The sequence below is a fragment of the Scylla paramamosain genome, chromosome 3 (assembly GCF_035594125.1).
Source record: "Scylla paramamosain isolate STU-SP2022 chromosome 3, ASM3559412v1, whole genome shotgun sequence".
In the NCBI taxonomy this organism is placed as follows: Eukaryota; Metazoa; Arthropoda; class Malacostraca; order Decapoda; family Portunidae; genus Scylla; species Scylla paramamosain.
The window spans coordinates 14,249,707-14,268,347 of NC_087153.1; the positions used below are offsets into that span (position 1 = coordinate 14,249,707).

General features: G+C 40.4%; 1 protein-coding gene and 1 long non-coding RNA gene across 5 annotated transcripts in view; one reads left to right on the forward strand and one right to left on the reverse strand.

Annotated features, from left to right (window-relative positions):
- Positions 1-470: 470 nt before the first annotated feature.
- On the reverse strand, positions 471-2,910 carry LOC135091003 (uncharacterized). Its single transcript, XR_010262242.1, has 3 exons — positions 2,697-2,910; positions 1,140-1,372; positions 471-758 (listed from the first exon to the last, which is right to left on the reverse strand). It is a non-coding gene; the product is annotated as an uncharacterized LOC135091003 (long non-coding RNA).
- Positions 2,911-5,554: 2,644 nt separating this feature from the next.
- Positions 5,555-18,641, forward strand: part of LOC135090983 (ubiquitin conjugation factor E4 A-like) — a 28,380-nt gene continuing 15,293 nt past the window's right edge. Inside the window, exons 1-8 of one of the 4 annotated variants that reach the window (XM_063988280.1) lie at positions 5,555-5,677; positions 9,130-9,257; positions 10,010-10,307; positions 10,829-11,159; positions 11,859-12,076; positions 12,860-13,072; positions 17,158-17,355; positions 17,818-18,497. In XM_063988280.1, the coding sequence (XP_063844350.1) occupies positions 9,130-9,257; positions 10,010-10,307; positions 10,829-11,159; positions 11,859-12,076; positions 12,860-13,072; positions 17,158-17,355; positions 17,818-18,497 (2,066 nt within the window). In that variant the 5' untranslated portion in view covers positions 5,555-5,677. Of the gene's footprint in view, positions 5,742-6,475; positions 6,566-6,942; positions 7,103-9,129; positions 9,258-10,009; positions 10,308-10,828; positions 11,160-11,858; positions 12,077-12,859; positions 13,073-17,157; positions 17,356-17,817; positions 18,498-18,641 lie in introns of those variants that run through there. The other 3 variants (XM_063988266.1, XM_063988275.1, XM_063988257.1) reach the window with 3 other exon arrangements.

Sequence of the window (18,641 nt, forward strand, 5' to 3'; positions counted from 1 at the left end):
CTCTTAAGTGATGTGTGTGTGTGTGTGTGTGTGTGTGTGTGTGTGTGTGTGTGTGTGTGTGTGTGTGTGTGTGTGTGTTGTTGGTGCACGTGTGTTGGTGGTAGCTCGGAGGAAGGAGGATCAGGGAAGTGACAACAGTGGTCATAGCGAGGGTGTGATGCATCTTTATTTCTAAAAGGAAAAAAAGAAACAGGAAACTGAAAGCAGCAACTCCTCATCCTTGGCAGTTAGCGTTATTTCCATGATTTATCAGATGCAAGTGAAATTTTACCACGTCATTATCTGCATTGCAATGTATATATATATACTCGTATATATATATATATATATATATATATATATATATATATATATATATATATATATATATATATATATATATATATATATATATATATATATATATATATATATATATATATATATATATATATATATATATATATATATATATATATTATTTTATTTTATTATTTTTATTTATTTATTTATTCATTTTTTTTTTCTGTCGTAGCTGCTGTTTGTTTCAGTTTTCTCTCTCAGTCCCAGTACCAGAGGGAATCAGAGGAAGGCTTGCGGTGATCCTGAGGGCTGTCCTGCTTCTGCCGTCGTGGGTTGTTTATCTGGTGACGAGCCTGCACGAGAGGCAGGCGACGGGGCTGTCTGGCGTCCTCCTTGCTAAGACTCATCTTTCCTTCGCTCGTGAAGTCGTGGCGGACTCGGTCTGGCCAGCGCGGGTAGTAACTCGCTGCACTCCACTATGCAGCACAATAAAATCATGCGTCATTAATTATTCATTATTCTCCAGTTCTTGCCTCGCATAACCTTCGCCGCGCTAACCTTCACCGTAGTTCCTCTCAGCATGAGTTATCAATGGCCAAAAAATTTCCTCTTACATTTTCATGTCTCAACCTTTCCGTGCTACTATTTGATGTAGTTACATAATAAAGTTAGTGCAGCATTAGTAATAAACCATGCAGTGAAAGAGGCAGAGCACATGATGACTGTGCGAATGCTGTACGAATCAACATGACACTACCAAATTCATGTTTAAGTTTAACTTAGGACAGCAAACTGATCAGCAACACAGCCCTTATTGCCCACCCCGCGCAATACTCCCCGTGCCCTGCTAGACATACCAAGTGGCTGCTCCCGGGCTGGGGATGAAAGGCTGCCCCTTCTTGAAAGCTAAAAGAGGAGCATCCTCTGCCAGCCGCCCCAGGACTCAGATGTGGCAGAAATCCGGGCCCTCTTCTCGGCTGGGGAGGGAAAACTATCCTTCCTTGAGACCCAAAATAGGAGCGTACACTGCCAGTCACCAGAGGCCTCAGGAGTGGCGAGAACCACGTCGCTGCTCCACGTCGCCACACACCTGTCCGGTAAAAAAAAAAAAAAAAAAAATCAGCTTTAGTAGTCCACATACATACTAGCGAGGAGGACTATTTCCAAAGGCCACAGAAAACACTACTCAGGTTCTAGTGGCTGTTTTACCCACTAATGATGCTGAAGTCCTGATAAATTAACCCTGGAGTCATGAAAACAATAGTGAAAAACCTTAGTATCTTCCACGACAGTTTGTTGAAAGTGGTCAAGATGAGAAGCCGAAACCTTTCAAGAATACAGACAAAAGCTTAACCCTCTCACTGCTGGATATTTTTTTTCAATAATTCCTCAACATTTCGGACACAAATTTTTATAGTAAAGGATGTCATGTACTCCTGTAGTCTAGAGCAATGATAGTCAACCTGGGTGCATGATACTTCTCCAAAATGCATGATGTTTTTCAGAGTATTTGGAAATAATAGGGTACATGGAGGGGCACATGACATGGCCAGTGTATATTAGAGTGCATAGTAGGGGATGCTTTAGGAAGGAAATTGTGTCATGTAACATGTACATGATACTGCCAGTGTACTTATATATGAGAGTGCACATTGAAAAAAAAAAGAAAAAAACATTAAGGGAAGAAAAGAGTGCATTGCAAGAAATTAATCTAAATTAAAATTAAATTATTACAAATTTTCGCATCATATCAGTACGTATATTACATTCTGACGCAACTCATGCTTCACGGGAGTGAGGGAGTGATATGTGGCATTTTGTTTTATTATACATTCAGCACATATATAGCAACTATTTGGGACAGAGTAGCTGTATCCTAAGTAAAAAAAAAATTTCGTGTGTGTGTGTGTGTGTGTGTGTGTGTGTGTGTGTGTGTGCGTGTGTGTGTGTGTGTGTGTGTGTGTGTGTGTGTGTATATATATATATATATATATATATATATATATATATATATATATATATATATATATATATATATATATATATATATATATATATATATATATATATATATATATATATATATATATATTCAGTCTTCAAACTACAGAAACACGCAAAATATTCACGTAATTTCCTTGTAATTAATCATTCTGGGCGCTAGAGTACATAAGGGTATTGTTGTTGTTGTTGCTGTTGATAAGTTGTTTTTTTTTTTTTTTTATTTCTCCGTGTTAAGTACGAGTCCTTTCCATCACATAGTTTTTCGGTCACTTGTTTCATTAAATCTACAACGACCACATCATGAATTGACAACAAAGGCCACCACCATTCACCATGCACTAGTAATACTGAGGTCCTCCAGCAATAACCAGGAAAAGACATCTTATCATTTTCATTGTCATTTTGCTTACCAGCGACGGCCTCGAACGTGTGTGACTCCTCCAGCAGCAGTAGCGGCAGTAACAGCGACAGTACCACACCCGCCGCTGCCCCACGCATCAGGCTAAGCAAGGCAAGGCGCGATAGAGGAACAAAACAAATCTCACAGACCACTTCTTTAGGATCGTGGTGTATCTATACTCCCACGATCTGCCGATCTTGGCCACAACACTTGCTGCCACCATCCAACACTGAGCGAGAGTAACAACAGTATGGTATCCATTTCAAGAAGATATACCCCGCGCAATGTCTTGGGATTCCTCGACGCGATGCAGCTGGTTAGGTAAGGTATTACTTTCACCTGCTGGATTTTGTGAACGCCATCTCGGTGTCTAGATCAATGTACTCCTCGCGGGAAGTCCCTCGTGGAGGATGCAGTGAAGGGTGGATGAGCACCTTCCTCAAGACTCATACTCACAGCTCTGATTTGCGAAACTATTCTTGCCTCGTGCGGCTGTTTTTATTGTTTGGGCAAGACCGCAGGTTGCACTATGGACGATATTCTATACTACATTCAAAGATTTTAGTTAAAATTACACTGGTTTTTAAAGGTGTTTTTATGGTTGTAATGACATATCATTAATATTTCTACATTATTAACAGGAAAAACACTCTTGAGAAACCGGTTGATCATCTTTGTGACAATAGCAAATAGTAGTGGTGAGAAAGCAAAGCATTTCTGAATATAGGACTTCGTTAGGTTCTTATTTTTCTTGTTTACAGGCATGTCTTGGTGTGTTTTTAGGCATATTTTTTCTCATCATTTACTAACTAAATCGTTCAATGAATATTTCAGAAAAGTCTTCTACCGCATGCATTTAGTGTTGTGGCTATTCAGGACTGTATTTATGTAAGTTATTCAGCGTATTAGCTTATTCCCAAACAGCTTGGTGTCCAAACTAAAGACACGACTTTGAGCATCTATTCTTAGTTTCTCTGTTCACACACGCACACACACACACACACACACACACACAGTAGTGGTAGTAGTAGTAGTGGTATTAGTAGTAGTGGTAGTAGTAGTAGTAGTACTAGTAGCAGTAGTAGTAGCCGACCTAATGGCAGAAAAGAAGCACCAGCCAAGGAGCCATGTCGTCGCATGGATGAGGTGCCGTCTCTCATTCTCCCTCCTCAGATCTGCCCTCCTGTGTCTCAGGGGGACAAGGCATTCCACTCCCATACCTGCAGACTTAGGAGGCCTCGACTGCGAGGCTACAGTGGTGGAGAGTGGCATAAGAGTAGATAGAGTAGAGGTAGAGTGAATTTATAGTTAACAACTAATGTTTATATTATAGAGTATTAGATATGGTTGGATGCCACAGTCATTAGCGAGAGCTGGGGCTAATGACCTCCAAGTAATGGAGCCCCTAATTGACACATCAATAAACATGGGGTGGAGGTATTATTTTAATGTAGTATTATGTATTAGTAGTAGTAGTAGTAGTAGTAGTAGTAGTAGTAGTAGTAGTTAGTAGTAGCAGCAGCAGCAGCAGCAGCAGCAGCAGCAGCAGCAGCAGCAGCAGCAGCAGCAGTAGTAGTAGTAGAAGTAGTAGTAGTAGTAGTAGTAGTAGTTGTTGTTGTTGTAGTAGCAGTAGTAGTAGTGGTAGTAATTTATCGACAAAAATAACATGTGTCACATATTGCAAAAAAAAAAACAATCTATTTTTGCACACACACACACACACACACACACACACACACATGATAGTGTAACCAGATTTTTGTGTCCCTCTAACAGCTCAGGTGTGTTTGTGTGTGTGTGTGTGTGTGTGTGTGTGTCCCTTTCACCATAAGGGAAAGTCAAGGCAGCAACGGGGAGTCCCGAAACGGTGCCTACTCTGTGTAGTAGGAAAAATTCCCCAAGTCGGCCCGGGAATGGCATCCAGAGGGCGGGAAGGTGGTGGTGCCGCGGTGAGGGACATCACGAGAAAATTCATTAAGGAAAATAAAATAATCTGAACACTAATCATAAATGAGTCATTATTAGCTTGCAACAAATTTGTATTATTATTCTTCAGCTGCTGCTACAACAACAACAACAACTACTACTACTACTGCTACTACTACTACTACTACTACTACTACTACTACTACTACTACTACTACTACTACTACTAAATACCGAGTAGTTCATCATCATCACTGCCAACAACAATTGAAACAATAAAAAGAACTACTACTACTACTACTACTACTACTACTACTACTACTACTACTACTACTACTACTACTACTGCTGCTGCTGCTGCTGCTGCTGCTACCTTTACTACTACTACTACTACTACTACTATTAGGCCAAACAGTATACTCTGTCATCTGGCCTTGCAGAGATAAACGATTATCATATACACAAGCTTTACATCTACATGCTTACTGTGTCTTTATCCTAAATACTGCCATTTGATAATAGAGGACTGTGGAAGATTTTCGTATTTATAAATGCTATTCCTGTAGCAAGGAAGGTAATCATCGTATCAGTACAACAGTTCAAAGAGGTAGTTATTGTTTCCCTCATTACTCACACACACACACACACACACACACACACACACACACAGGCGGGCGCGATTATGGAATACAAAATATGTAATAAGAAAATAAATGTACAAGACTTATAATAACCAGGAAATCCAACACAAAAAATATGCATAAAAATATTAGCATGACAAATGAAAACGAGGAAACAAGGTTGTTCAGAAATACAGTTCTTCGAGTATAGTAAATAGACTGTAGTATAATAGCGAAATACAGTACCGCAGGAAATGGTGTGTGCAAGCGATAAGCATGTATTTAAAATTTAAAGGAGATATAATCATCTTATATTAAAAGCGTAATATGATAACGAGCTTGACTCACTCTTGTAAATATAAAGAGGTAAATGGGTAATCACACACACACACACACACACACAACGGTTGGCCCAGTCACCCAGTGTGGAGCTAGCTAGGTGAAGGTAAGCATGTCTTCCTGCTGCTTTTTTTTTTTTTTTCACCAAGACGCCAAGCCGCTGATGCTAGGTAAGTATGTACAGTATATGCACGGAAAATTTTGTAAGATAAAATTCTCTCTCTCTCTCTCTCTCTCTCTCTCTCTCTCTCTCTCTCTGAATCATCAACTCGTGTCAGATTTAGTCAGCAATTCGGTTATCTTACCAAAGCGGCTCCATGAAACAGCTAAATTACACGCATATGTTGATGAGTACTCACTGTACAATACGTGGGTGTGGGTTTTGTTTAGTGGTCACGTGTTATAGTGAGGTGATCCGTCTTGCACTACACCACTAATTCTAAGTTTATGCTGATGAGACATGCTTGGAGAAATACAAATCATACCTTGTTGGTAAGTTTTATTATAATTTCTTCTTATAAATCAATTTGTTATTATCTTTTCCTCTGACACAAAATAAATGCATTATTAATTTTTAAATGGGCTTGTTTTGCAGCACCCTCCCATCCCTCCCCGCTTCTTTCTCATGATAAATAAAGTCCTAAGCTTAATTTACTCTTCCTTTTTTGTCCTGATAAACAAATTTGCCATCATGTTTACCAGTTTAAGAATAGTTATGCAATGGTTTGATTTTGTATTATGATTTTATGTAATATTTGCTATTGCTATATGTGTACGGTTTGTGCTTCACATGTACTGAGTTCATTTTATGGTTAATGTTTCATATGATTCATTATGGTCTAAATAAAACAGTTCGGGATTTCTCGAGTTTGTTGTATCGAAGGCAATAAATCTACCTCCGTAGAACCTGGTGGGACATAGGCAGTCACTAAGTCCTAGGCCTGCACCTGTAAATGCTTACCTGTGAGTGATACTTGTGAGGCGCTGTTACTAGGTAAGCTTTTTTGTACTCCATTTGAACCTTTTGATCCCTGAACAACTGCAAGTGTTTTATTTATACACAAGAACACAACATTATGCCCCTCCCCCCTCCCCTCCCTTGCCATCCTCTTTTCTCATGATTCATCAAGTCTTAAGTCAAATTTTGTCTTTCTTCCTGATAAATGGGTTTAGTATCATATTTTTCTTATTTAAGAATGAAATAGTGCAATAGTATCCGTAAAATTGACTTGTTTTGCAGAAGCTTCTCCTTCCCCCCTTCCCACCCTTATATCTTTCCTCCATTCTCTCTCTCTCTCTCTCTCTCTCTCTCTCTCTCTCTCTCTCTCTGATCAACTCCTTAGCTAAATTTATATTTCCTTTCTTCTGATAAATGGGCCTACTAGCATATTTTCCCGTGTAATGATAGAATAATGCTTGTTTTGCTGCCCCGTCAGTCCGACAGTCAGTCAGTGGTCGTGTTTACATCCCTAGTGACTGCCAGCTCACCCTTCACCACAGGTTTTTGATATTAGTTCGCTCATACCCAGTCGTAAGTAAACACAACTAAGTCCATTTTAAGTAACTAATAGCATTCTTTCCTCGACGGGTAAAGGTTCAATCATCAGGTTTTGCGGATCTGATAGCAATGTATTTCCTTCGGGGGTAGAAATTGTGGAGGTTCTGCTATTACTTAAAGGAATCTGTATTTGGGTGATGCATTACCTGCTGGTTACTTTACACGTGTTTGGCATTGTCTCCATGTGTGTGAGCGGGCTTGTAGTGTGTGTCTCATATGACGGGGCAGATGACAGCTAGGCAGGCATGTGGTGTTACGTCATCAGAGAACTATTGGCATGATTTGGGGAATTGTGCAGGCATACGCCACATTTCGTTCTGGCAGGTTCTACGCTTATCAGTGTCATTATTTTCTTTTTTTTTATTGGTTTAGTATTTTCATTTGGTATACATTCTGTATGTAAAGTTTATTTATTTATTTATTTTTATTTATATATACATTAAATTTCCTTTTCATTTTCAGTGTTTTTAATTTAATGTTGTAATTTCGTTATCAAGTTAACAAATAAAATATAACTAATCCAGTCTTATTTTTACCTGACTGGAGGTAACTAACAAGATATAACAACTCAGCTGATAACTCTCTACTTCCAGTCAGTAATACAACTTATGTTTAGAAGTACACTTTTCTATATATTTTGATGTGTGAAGAATGGGTATGTGGGAAAAATGTTGAAAATGCCAACCTGTTTCCCAAATAAACTTTAGAACTGAGTGATAGCAAATTTTAGAGAAGTAGTTGACATGAGATCTCAAAACTAAAATCTAACTAAACATTATATCCTCTCCACTGTCTCACTGACAGCTTTGGCTGTGCAAATTAAATGAATTGCCATGCTACAGTCCTGGTCAGCTAACAGTGAAGAGTTTCAAAATTAATACAAGTTAGGGCCATACTCTGTACCTGCACACGGCCTCGGCACTCTTCTCTTTCTCTTTATTCTTTGAGGCTTTGGTGGATGATGTCCTCTACCTGAGGACACAGAGCCTCTGTGACATCTAGATTTCCTCAGTTGTTTCCCCAGGTTTTCCTAGGTACCCATTTATTGATCAGCCTGAAGGAAAGATGAACAGCTTGGTGAGCTGTGCACTAGCCAGAATTTGAACTTGTGCCCACAGATTCATAAGAGGCATTTCAAAACTAGATCTAAAAAAAAGGTATAACTTTATTTACAAAAATTTACAGGAGTAGCTGCTGAGAAATTTCTTAGGTGGAGCTAATTTAGAACTTGGAAGTATAGTAAATGAACATGCAGCGAACATTTGTGACTGTTAGGCTGGAGTAGTGGAATTATGAGACTGATCAAAGATTTTATAGATGCAATGAGATTAAAACATACTATCTCATTTCACAAATTCCTCACATCAACAATAGAATATTATAGAGATCGTGTTTGTGTTCCGACACCCACCACTTACATCACTGTCCACAGCTGACCAGCCACTAGTAACACTCTTACCTGGGTAGGCAGTAACTCGCACAGTGGAATAGTCAAGACACCACTTAATCTGTCACAATGCACCACATTGCAGGTGGAAGCAACTCACAGGGATTGGCATAGTAGAGTGTGAGGCAAAAAGAACATGCAAAAACCACATGCACAGCACAGGCATATATTTCATAATTGAAAACAGGGTACAGTCATCTTGTGACTCATAGGTCACTAGAGGCACAAATACTCACACTAGACAGAGCACAGTCTTGAGTGCGATACACTCCATCCACAAATACTTGCCAGCCAGAGTCACTCAGGAGTCCACACACATGCAGAGCAGGTTGTCACTTGGATGTCCCTGCAGAACACACAAGGCCAGATGTGGACCCCACAAGCTTCACACCACTACAAGTCTCAGCAGGGCTGCTCTGAAGGGCAGCATATGTTTTCTGCAACATTTTTTTACAACACATGGTGTCTGGCTGATGCAACCTATATTGTTAGCTTTTATTGAGTTACCATGTTTCCTTGGCATCACTAACAATGTTCCTTTTTCCAAATTCAGATGTCAGAGAAACTACAGGATAACCCATTTGCTGCACTCTTCTCATCAGTAAAGGATGCTGAGCAGTTCAGCCAACAGCACCTGCCCAGCAAGACACAGCCACCCACCAGCAAGGAGCAAGTCCACAAGTATGCTTAGCGTACTGCAGTGACAGCTAATTAGTGCCTTTGTATCAGTGGGATAGCCATATTGAGTAACTAGTATGGATAATTGTAACTTGTCATAGGATAAAAATTTTTTCTTTTTTTGTCCTTTTTGCCATTTTTACCACAATGTTGATAAGATAACCATTGTGACAAACCCAAAAGTAACATGCATTACAGCAATTAGGTACATAAAAAAACAGGAGAGTCTTTGCTGGAAAATAAGTGTGACTTTTATATAACAAAATTAATCAACTGCTGAAGTACCTCATAGTGAACTAAGAATTACAAATTATTTTGTTTGTGAATGCGCTCAGGCATATTTTATTTTTTGAAATTTCATTGAAGTTTTGGATGACATAAGATCCTGTACATCAGAGGAGCTGTTCCTGGATTCTGAACCAAATTGACCCCTTTTTTGAGTAGTATTACTAACAGCACTGACACAGGCTTGGACTTTGCCTTATATTTCCTTATATTGGCTAATCCTGCTGTGCTAATGGTGTTTGGGTGTATGGATAGTGTCTGGCCTTTACATGTAAAATGAAATAACTCTCTCTCTCTCTCTCTCTCTCTCTCTCTCTCTCTCTCTCTCTCTCTCTCTCTCTCTCTCTCTCTCTCTCTCTCTCTCTCTCTCTCTCTCTCTCTCTCTCTCTCTCTCTCTCTCTCTCTCTCTCTCTCTCTCTCTCTCTCTCTCTCTCTCTCTCTCTCTCTCTCTCTCTCTCTCTCTCTCTCAGAAGTGAGAATGACAACACAGTCTCCTTCCTGGAGCACCTGCTGCTGGTCACAACAAGGGGGGAGTGGCCTCACACTGCACCACGTGTTCTGCTTCCTTCCACTGATCCACTCACGGTGGACAGCTTTCCTTTGTTGCTCTTCACCCGGCTGCTACTCGATCCCTCAGACATTGAGTTGGTGGGGCCTCAAGGGGAGGGAGGGGATGAGGCTGCCCAGAGTGAGGTGGTGGTGTACCTGAGTGAGGTGTTCAGCAGGTGCTGGGCTACACGGGACAGGCCAGGTCACATTGCCAGGAAGGTGGGTCCCATGGATTAACTATGTTCTTCTTTACCAGAAGATAACTTGAATGTAGGGTTTTTCTTCTTTTAGAAATAAGATAACTGGGAGTGAGAAATGATTTACTAAAGCCAGAGAGAATTAGTTGAATTGCATTTACATATGAAAGACAGAAATCATTATGAACCTCGACTCAAATAAACAAAAATTAACTATCATGGATGAAAGGAAAGTAAATTAGAATTTAAGATATTTGGTTTAGGACATTGACTGCAATATATGTGTAGAATGAATTAATGGGAATTCAGGGTTGACAAAACTGGGAAATAAAGATGTAGAAATGAGTCTCAGGATATGAATTGAATGATATGGAAGAAACAAAGACCAAACAAATATCAGTGGTAAAGTTGGAAAATCCTCAAACAGTGTGGTGATGACCAATAGTAATGATGGTGATGATTTCTCCATTAAGAAACCTAGCACTAAAAAGTTTCCTGTACAATACTTAAATTTTATGACAGTGAACCTCCCTTGGTGTTCAGGTGATGGAGGCAGTGGTGACCAACCTAGCCACAGCATTAGAACAGCCTGAGCTGTACCCAAGCCAAAAGGTGGAGCAGCAGATGCTACGTGTACTGCAACAGGGCCTTGGTCGGGAGGGTGCTGTGGAGGATCTCGCACGGAACTTAGTCACTCATATATCCAAAGAGAGAGCAGCTGCCCCACCCAGAGTGTTTGAGCAGCTCCTGGCAGAGGTCACCACTAAGTTGGGATCCTGCTCTCTCATGGGTGTTGATTTCAGCCTGATAGAGATTTTAGAGTTCTATGCTACACTGCCCCTTCTTGCTCCACTGCTCACCAGAATCCCTCCAGGTAAGACATGGGCATGCTTAGTAGCTGTGCCTTTGAAAAGAAAAATGAATAAAATAAATAAATAAATGAAAACTACTTTATATCATTAACATTATGAGTCTGGTGTGTGGATGTTCCTTGCTTCTGCTGCTTATGTCATCAGTTCATTCCAACAGCGAATGTGTTTTAATACTTTGACAGTTAATCTCTTAGATTTGTACCATATCATTCTTTACCAACAAATCTCTCTTTTATAGTTTTCTGTCTGTGCTTCCACTTACTATGCATCACTTTTCTTCATCTGCAATATTTTCTCCTTTATAACTAATGGCATCTTTATGAAGGTCTTAAAAATCTCAGCTTTTGGATCTTTATTTTCATTCTCACATTTATCATTCAGCACTGCTTATATTTGTCTCATATTTTCTCTCTTATTCTTTCATTGCTGAATTTATTTTAGCCTAAACTTTTTCCTTCATTCATCTTCTAAAATTTCCATTTTTTTTATTTTCAACATTATTTCTAAAATCATAGATAATTTCCCAGATCATGTTGGTCACACCATATGTCTATATTGCATATCAGAGGCCTTGAACAGATGTTTCATATAGTTCTTTTTTGTCATACTCTCAATCTCTTACCATCTATGGAGGGAAGGAAAAGATAACCAAGAAATGGCATTGAATGAACATCGAGACCTCTCTCTCCTCGTCCCAACAGAGCAGGAAACAAGGATGGGACGAAGCTTCCACAAGACACCTCTTGGCAGCCTCCTCTCCATCTCCAGCCTGCCTGATCATGCTGGCCTGCCTTCACCCTTCTTTGACAAACCATCTTCCAAGCCAGGCCACATTCACAAGGACACTGAGAAAAGCATCTGGCTGGCACAAAGAAACATCAATATTCGTATTCACAAGATCTTTTACAAACTCCTGAAGGTGTGTACTTTTATTTCCATTGTATTTTTTTTTATATTTTTATCAAGGCTTCTGTACTGTAGTAAACATGTGGTATGAATAGAGTCGGGCATTGGTGCATTTCTGTTATTATTTGTTTAGTCAGCTCCCAGGGAACATTTTTGGTTATGGTTTTTCTGTTTGGCAGAAACAGTAACAAATGAATGATGTATGGTTAGTAAATAAAATGTCAGAACATACCCTCACAGTACCCTTCTGGTTAGCTGGGAAGGATGTTTTTATCTCCTATATCTTGAGGAATTCAAGTGCTGAGTCTCCCATTGGTGTGGAATAGCCATCAATACAGTATACCATGTTCTTGATTGTCATTTTAGCACTTCATTTGTTCATTTGTTTGTGCAGATAATCTCATAGATATACAAAGAAGTGACCAAAGAGATACATATAAAGAATGGACTCGATAGAACTAATTATCATAAGTGATGTTTTTTCATGTTTGGTGCTTTTTGTTATTAGGCAGAAATGTTGAGATAATTTGTCCTGTATTTCTAGACAGCAATAACTGTCAGGGACCTGGAGATTCAGCCATATTTGTCATATTTGTGCCATGCTTCATGTTATATATTTGGGATTAGCTTACTGGCAACAATGTTAGCCATCTTGGCATGTATTTTGCTTGAGAGAATGATGGACATAGTCATATTTCAGATACTTTTATTCCATAAATATCAGAAATAATTCAGTACACTCAGAGTCAGTACAGTTTAGAAATATAAATCTCAAGTAACTTGTACTTTGTTTCAGGTGTCATCACAAGCAAAAGATGGGCTGCTGTCATGGTTAGAGTCCTGCCTTCAGGCCAACCGTGGGCGGGCAGGGATTTGGCACCTGCAGGGGATTGAAGGAGGGCTGCAGTCCATCTATGCCTCAGACGGATTCATGATAAACCTTGGAGCTGTGATGCTTCAGCTGGCACAGCCTTTCACTCAGGATGTCAAGACAGCCAAGATACTTAAGGTATGGCTCAGTGTGATAGACTAATTGTGATAGCTAGTTGTAGACACCTGATTTGTTGTGATGGTTGATCTATTTCCATCATGAGGACTTTTTTTTTACTTATTTATGATCATTATTGTCAGTCCCCAGGTCGGACTGCCTTTCCGTCGACGACCCTAAGTGTCTTGACACCCCCCTCAACTTTTTCTTCATTAACTTCTGCAACATTCGCGGTCTAAGATCTAATTTTCAATCTGTAGAACACCACCTCTCCTCTTCTAAACCTCATCTTCTTTTCCTCACTGAAACTCAGGTGTCTGAGGCAACTGACAGTAGCCCCTTTTCTGTTCCCTCCTACTTTCTCTATCCTCATTTTCGATCCAAAGCTGGATGCTGCGTTTATGTGCGCAATGACTTAACCTGCTCTCGTGCCCACGCTCTTGAATCTTCCGAGTTTTCCACCATCTGGCTACGACTACAGAGTCATTCTCATACTAAATTTATCTGTGCTGTATACCTCTCTCCTAACTCCTCTGACTATAAGAAATTCTTTGACTACTTAACTTCCAAAGTGGAGCACATTCTGACCCTCTTCCCTTTTGCAGAGATCTCCATTCTTGGAGACTTCAATGTTCACCACCAGCTTTGGCTTTCCTCTCCCTTCACTGACCATCCTGGTGAACTAGCCTACAACTTTGCTATCCTCCATGACCTAGAGCAATTGGTGCAACACCCTACTCGTATTCCTGACCGTCTTGGAGATACGCCCAACATTCTTGACCTTTTCCTGACCTCTAATCCTTCTGCTTATGCTGTCACCCTTTCTTCTCCGTTGGGCTCCTCCGATCACAATCTCATATCTTTATCTTGTCCTATCACTCCAATCCCTCCTCAGGATCCCCCTAAGCGAAGGTGCCTCTGGCGTTTTGCCTCTGCTAGTTGGGGGGACCTGAGGCGGTATTTTTCTGATTTTCCTTGGAATGACTACTGCTTCCGTGTCAGAGACCCATCTTTGTGTGCTGAGCGCATAACAGAGGTGATAGTGTCTGGCATGGAGGCGTACATTCCTCACTCTTTTTCTCGTCCTAAACCTTCTAAACCTTGGTTTAACACAGCTTGTTCTCGTGCTATACATGATAGAGAGGTGGCCCACAAAAGGTACTTAAGCCTTCCTTCACCAGAATCTCATGCACTTTATATTTCTGCCCGGAACCATGCCAAGTCTGTTCTCCAACTAGCCAAAAACTCCTTCATTAACAGAAAATGTCAAAACCTTTCAAGATCTAACTCCCCTCGTGATTTCTGGCATCTAGCCAAAAATATCTCCAATAACTTTGCTTCTTCTTCTTTCCCTCCTCTACTTCAACCAGATGGCACCACTGCTATCACATCTATTTCTAAAGCTGAACTCTTTACTCAAACCTTTGTTAAAAACTCTACCTTGGACGATTCTGGGCTTGTTCCTCCCTCTCCTCCACCCTCTGACTACTTCATGCCTCGTATTAAAATTCTTCGTAATGATGTTTTCCATGCCCTCGCTGGCCTAAACCCTCAGAAGGCTTATGGACCTGATGGGGTCCCTCCTATTGTTCTCCGAAACTGTGCCTCCGTGCTTGCACCTTGCCTAGTCAAACTCTTTCAGCTCTGTCTGTCAACATCTACCTTTCCTTCTTGCTGGAAGTTTGCCTACATTCAACCTGTTCCTAAAAAGGGTGACTGCTCTAATCCCTCAAACTACCGTCCTATTGCTTTAATTTCCTGCTTATCTAAAGTTTTTGAATCTATCCTCAACAGGAAGATTCTTAAACATCTATCACTTCACAACCTTCTATCTGATCGCCAGTATGGGTTCCGTCAAGGCCGCTCTACTGGTGATCTTCTGGCTTTCCTTACTGAGTCTTGGTCATCCTCTTTTAGAGACTTTGGTGAAACTTTTGCTGTTGCCTTGGACATATCAAAAGCCTTTGATAGAGTCTGGCACAAAGCTTTGATTTCCAAACTACCCTCCTACGGTTTCTATCCTTCTCTCTGTAACTTCATCTCAAGTTTCCTTTCTGACCGTTCTATTGCTGCTGTGGTAGACGGTCACTGTTCTTCTCCTAAATCTATTAACAGTGGTGTTCCTCAGGGTTCTGTCCTGTCACCCACTCTCTTCTTATTATTCATTAATGATCTTCTAAACCAAACTTCTTGTCCTATCCACTCCTATGCTGATGATACCACCCTGCACTTTTCCACGTCTTTTCATAGACGTCCAACCCTTCAGGAGGTAAACATATCACGCAGGGAAGCCACAGAACGCCTGACTTCTGATCTTTCTAAAATTTCTGATTGGGGCAGAGCAAACTTGGTATTGTTCAATGCCTCAAAAACTCAATTCCTCCATCTATCAACTCGACACAATCTTCCAGACAACTATCCCCTCTTCTTCAATGACACTCAACTATCCCCCTCTTCTACACTGAACATCCTTGGTCTGTCCTTTACTTATAATCTGAACTGGAAACTTCACATCTCATCTCTAGCTAAAACAGCTTCTATGAAGTTAGGTGTTCTGAGACGTCTCCGCCAGTTTTTCTCACCCCCCCAGCTGCTAACTCTGTACAAGGGCCTTATCCATCCATGTATGGAGTATGCTTCACATGTCTGGGGGGGTTCCACTCATACTGCTGTTCTAGACAGGGTGGAATCAAAAGCTTTTCGTCTCATCAACTCCTCTCCTCTAACTGACTGTCTTCAGCCTCTCTCTCACCGCCGCAATGTTGCATCTCTAGCTGTCTTCTACCGCTATTTTCATGCTAACTGCTCTTCTGATCTTGCTAACTGCATGCCTCCCCTCCTTCCGTGGCCTCGCTGCACAAGACTTTCATCTTTCTCTCACTCCTATTCTGTCCACCTCTCTAACGCAAGAGTTAACCAGTATTCTCAATCATTCATCCCTTTCTCTGGTAAACTCTGGAATTCCTTGCCTGCTTCTGTATTTCCACCTTCCTATGACTTGAATTCCTTCAAGAGGGAGGTTTCAAGACACTTATCCACCAATTTTTGACCACTGCTTTGACCCTTTTAGGGACTGGCATTTCAGTGGGCATTTTTTTTTATTAGATTTTTGTTGCCCTTGGCCAGTATCCTTCCTACATAAAAAAAAAAAAAAAAAAAAAAAGTTAAGTGAGTTCCTTTTCAATCCTTTCCAATTTTTAAGTTAGAAAGTCCTATAATGAATTTATTCATTTGTCACTGTTTTGTCTGTCATCCCAAAACTTTGGACCAGTGTGCTTATGGGAACAAAGGGACATGCAGCCAACTTTTACTACACTGGCCTCTGGTTTTCCTTCTGCTATGTTTTACCAATCCCTCAGATACTGTAACATTGATTCTTATTACCATATATGAGAACAACCTATAGGGTTGGGGGATACAATTTGGCCACACACAGCATGGTTGGCTCAGAAGACTGCCATTACATTTCCTATCATGAAAGATAACTTTAAAGGATGGAGTAAGGGAACTATATTCTTAATCCTACTTTTTCTATTGTGACATTTAGTAGATGCAAGGCAGTAATAACATGATATTTGTGAACTGAAACTCAATCAAACAGAGGGTTAAATCATCTGGAACATGTCATTTCCTTTTGTGCTGGAAAACTGAGGCAGAATCCCCACAGATGTCACTTTGCTTGGAATTTATTATGCATTTTACATAGTTTCACATATCCAGCTGTATCTTACACAAAGAAGTATCTGGACAGTCATGTCGTTAATTGTTAGTGTACCTGATTTTTAATGGAGACTGAAGCATCACTCAGATCTTTCCTTCATGTTTCATAGAACCTCTTGATGCTGTATGGAAGTCATTATGTTGAGAGGAGAGCAGACCAACTTTTTGTAAATAATTAGACCATTATTCTGTATTTGCTGCATGGAAGATTCACCAGAAGGGCAGAGTATCAAAGTAGTCCTTGAATCACTGTCTGGTATCAGCTCATCAGTATTGCAGTATTTGACATCAGTGGCATCACACTAGTTTCATCATACTAGCTTGTGTAATGGTATACATATTGATGCTGAATCATGATGTGGATATTTGGTATGGTGCACCATCAGGTGGATCCCACATACTGCAAAGCTCGTCCAATGAGGGAAGAGGGGGGAGTGCCTGGAGCTTACACAAAAGGCTTTGAGAACCTAAGCACTCTGGTACCTCACTCAGAGGAGGACTCTGTGCTGCCTAACTCCCAACAGTACTCCTTCATCAGTTCCTGCTTCTTCTTGACACACCGAGCATTGCACCTTGGAATGCAGGTAAGGTTTGTAGCAGCCACTCAAGAATTGCTGGCAACATTCTCTCTCTGTCTTTATAGTAAGAGAAGAAAACATTCTCTGCCACATCAAAAGAAGTTAGAGAGGATTCATAGAAGAATAATTAAAATGATATGTTGTTGTTTGAAGAAGAAATATGTTTAAAGCAATAAGGAGACTAGATAAAATGGTCAAAGATGAAGTTTTGTTGAGGGTTTATTGCATATGTATAAACACATACAGGACATCTCCATATATGAAGTATGTATCTTATAGTGCAATTTTTAACTACAAACTTTAGACAAATCATTTTCAGCAATACATTATGCCCAGAAGTACTGAAAAATTAGTCTATTGTAATGGCCAGTGTTCTCAAAGTCTATACTTTTGCAATTCATATCATGCATGTGATAGGTGTTGCATGATGTAAATGTATTAACATAACATCTAGGTGTTCTTGGACAGGTTGCACAACAGAAGCTATCCAAGTTGTCTCAAGAACTGGGACGGTTACACCAGAATGAGGCTGTAGCAGAAGTGATGCAACCCTACGTGGAGGCACGCACCGCTGACCTCCTCTCCCTCAAGGCAGCACTGTTTGAACCCCACTTGACAGAGAGCTTGCTGCAGTTCCTTGGATCCACAACTGAATGGATGGTACAGATCTCACTCAGCCCCACAAATCAGCTCACTCCACCCACCACTCTGAAGGAGGTCACACTGCCACTTCCAGATGAGGAAGAGGAAATGCCTCATCCATTCCTACAGTGCATTCCTGAATTCTTGGTAGAGAACCTCACAGAAGCCATCAGTTCTGTGCGGCATTACACAGCAGGGCTTCTTGATGCTGCAGGAGACAGTGCTATCCTTTCCCAACTTATGTCATTCATTGTGGTGTTCATGGGCTCTTCCAAGCGCATGAGCAACCCACATCTACGTGCCCAGCTTGCTAGTTGTCTTGAGATCCTCCTGCCAGAAAGTAAAAACTCTTCTGGTGGACTCCTAATCGGTCTTCAAGAGCAGCTGTTCCAAAGTCACCCACTCTCCAGCCAGTTGGTGTCTACTCTGCTCAATGTATTTGTCAGTATAGAGATGACTGGCCAGAATGTTGCATTTGAGGAGAAGTTTGGATATAGGCGACCTATGTGAGTATTGTTTATGGATTATTCTTCAACTTTCTGTATTTTCCTTAAAGTTCGTAACATTTTTTAATCTCTGGTTGCAAAATTTTAATTATATTCCCCTTACTTTTGTTTTAATATTCCTTATAATTACTCTGATGCCTAAGT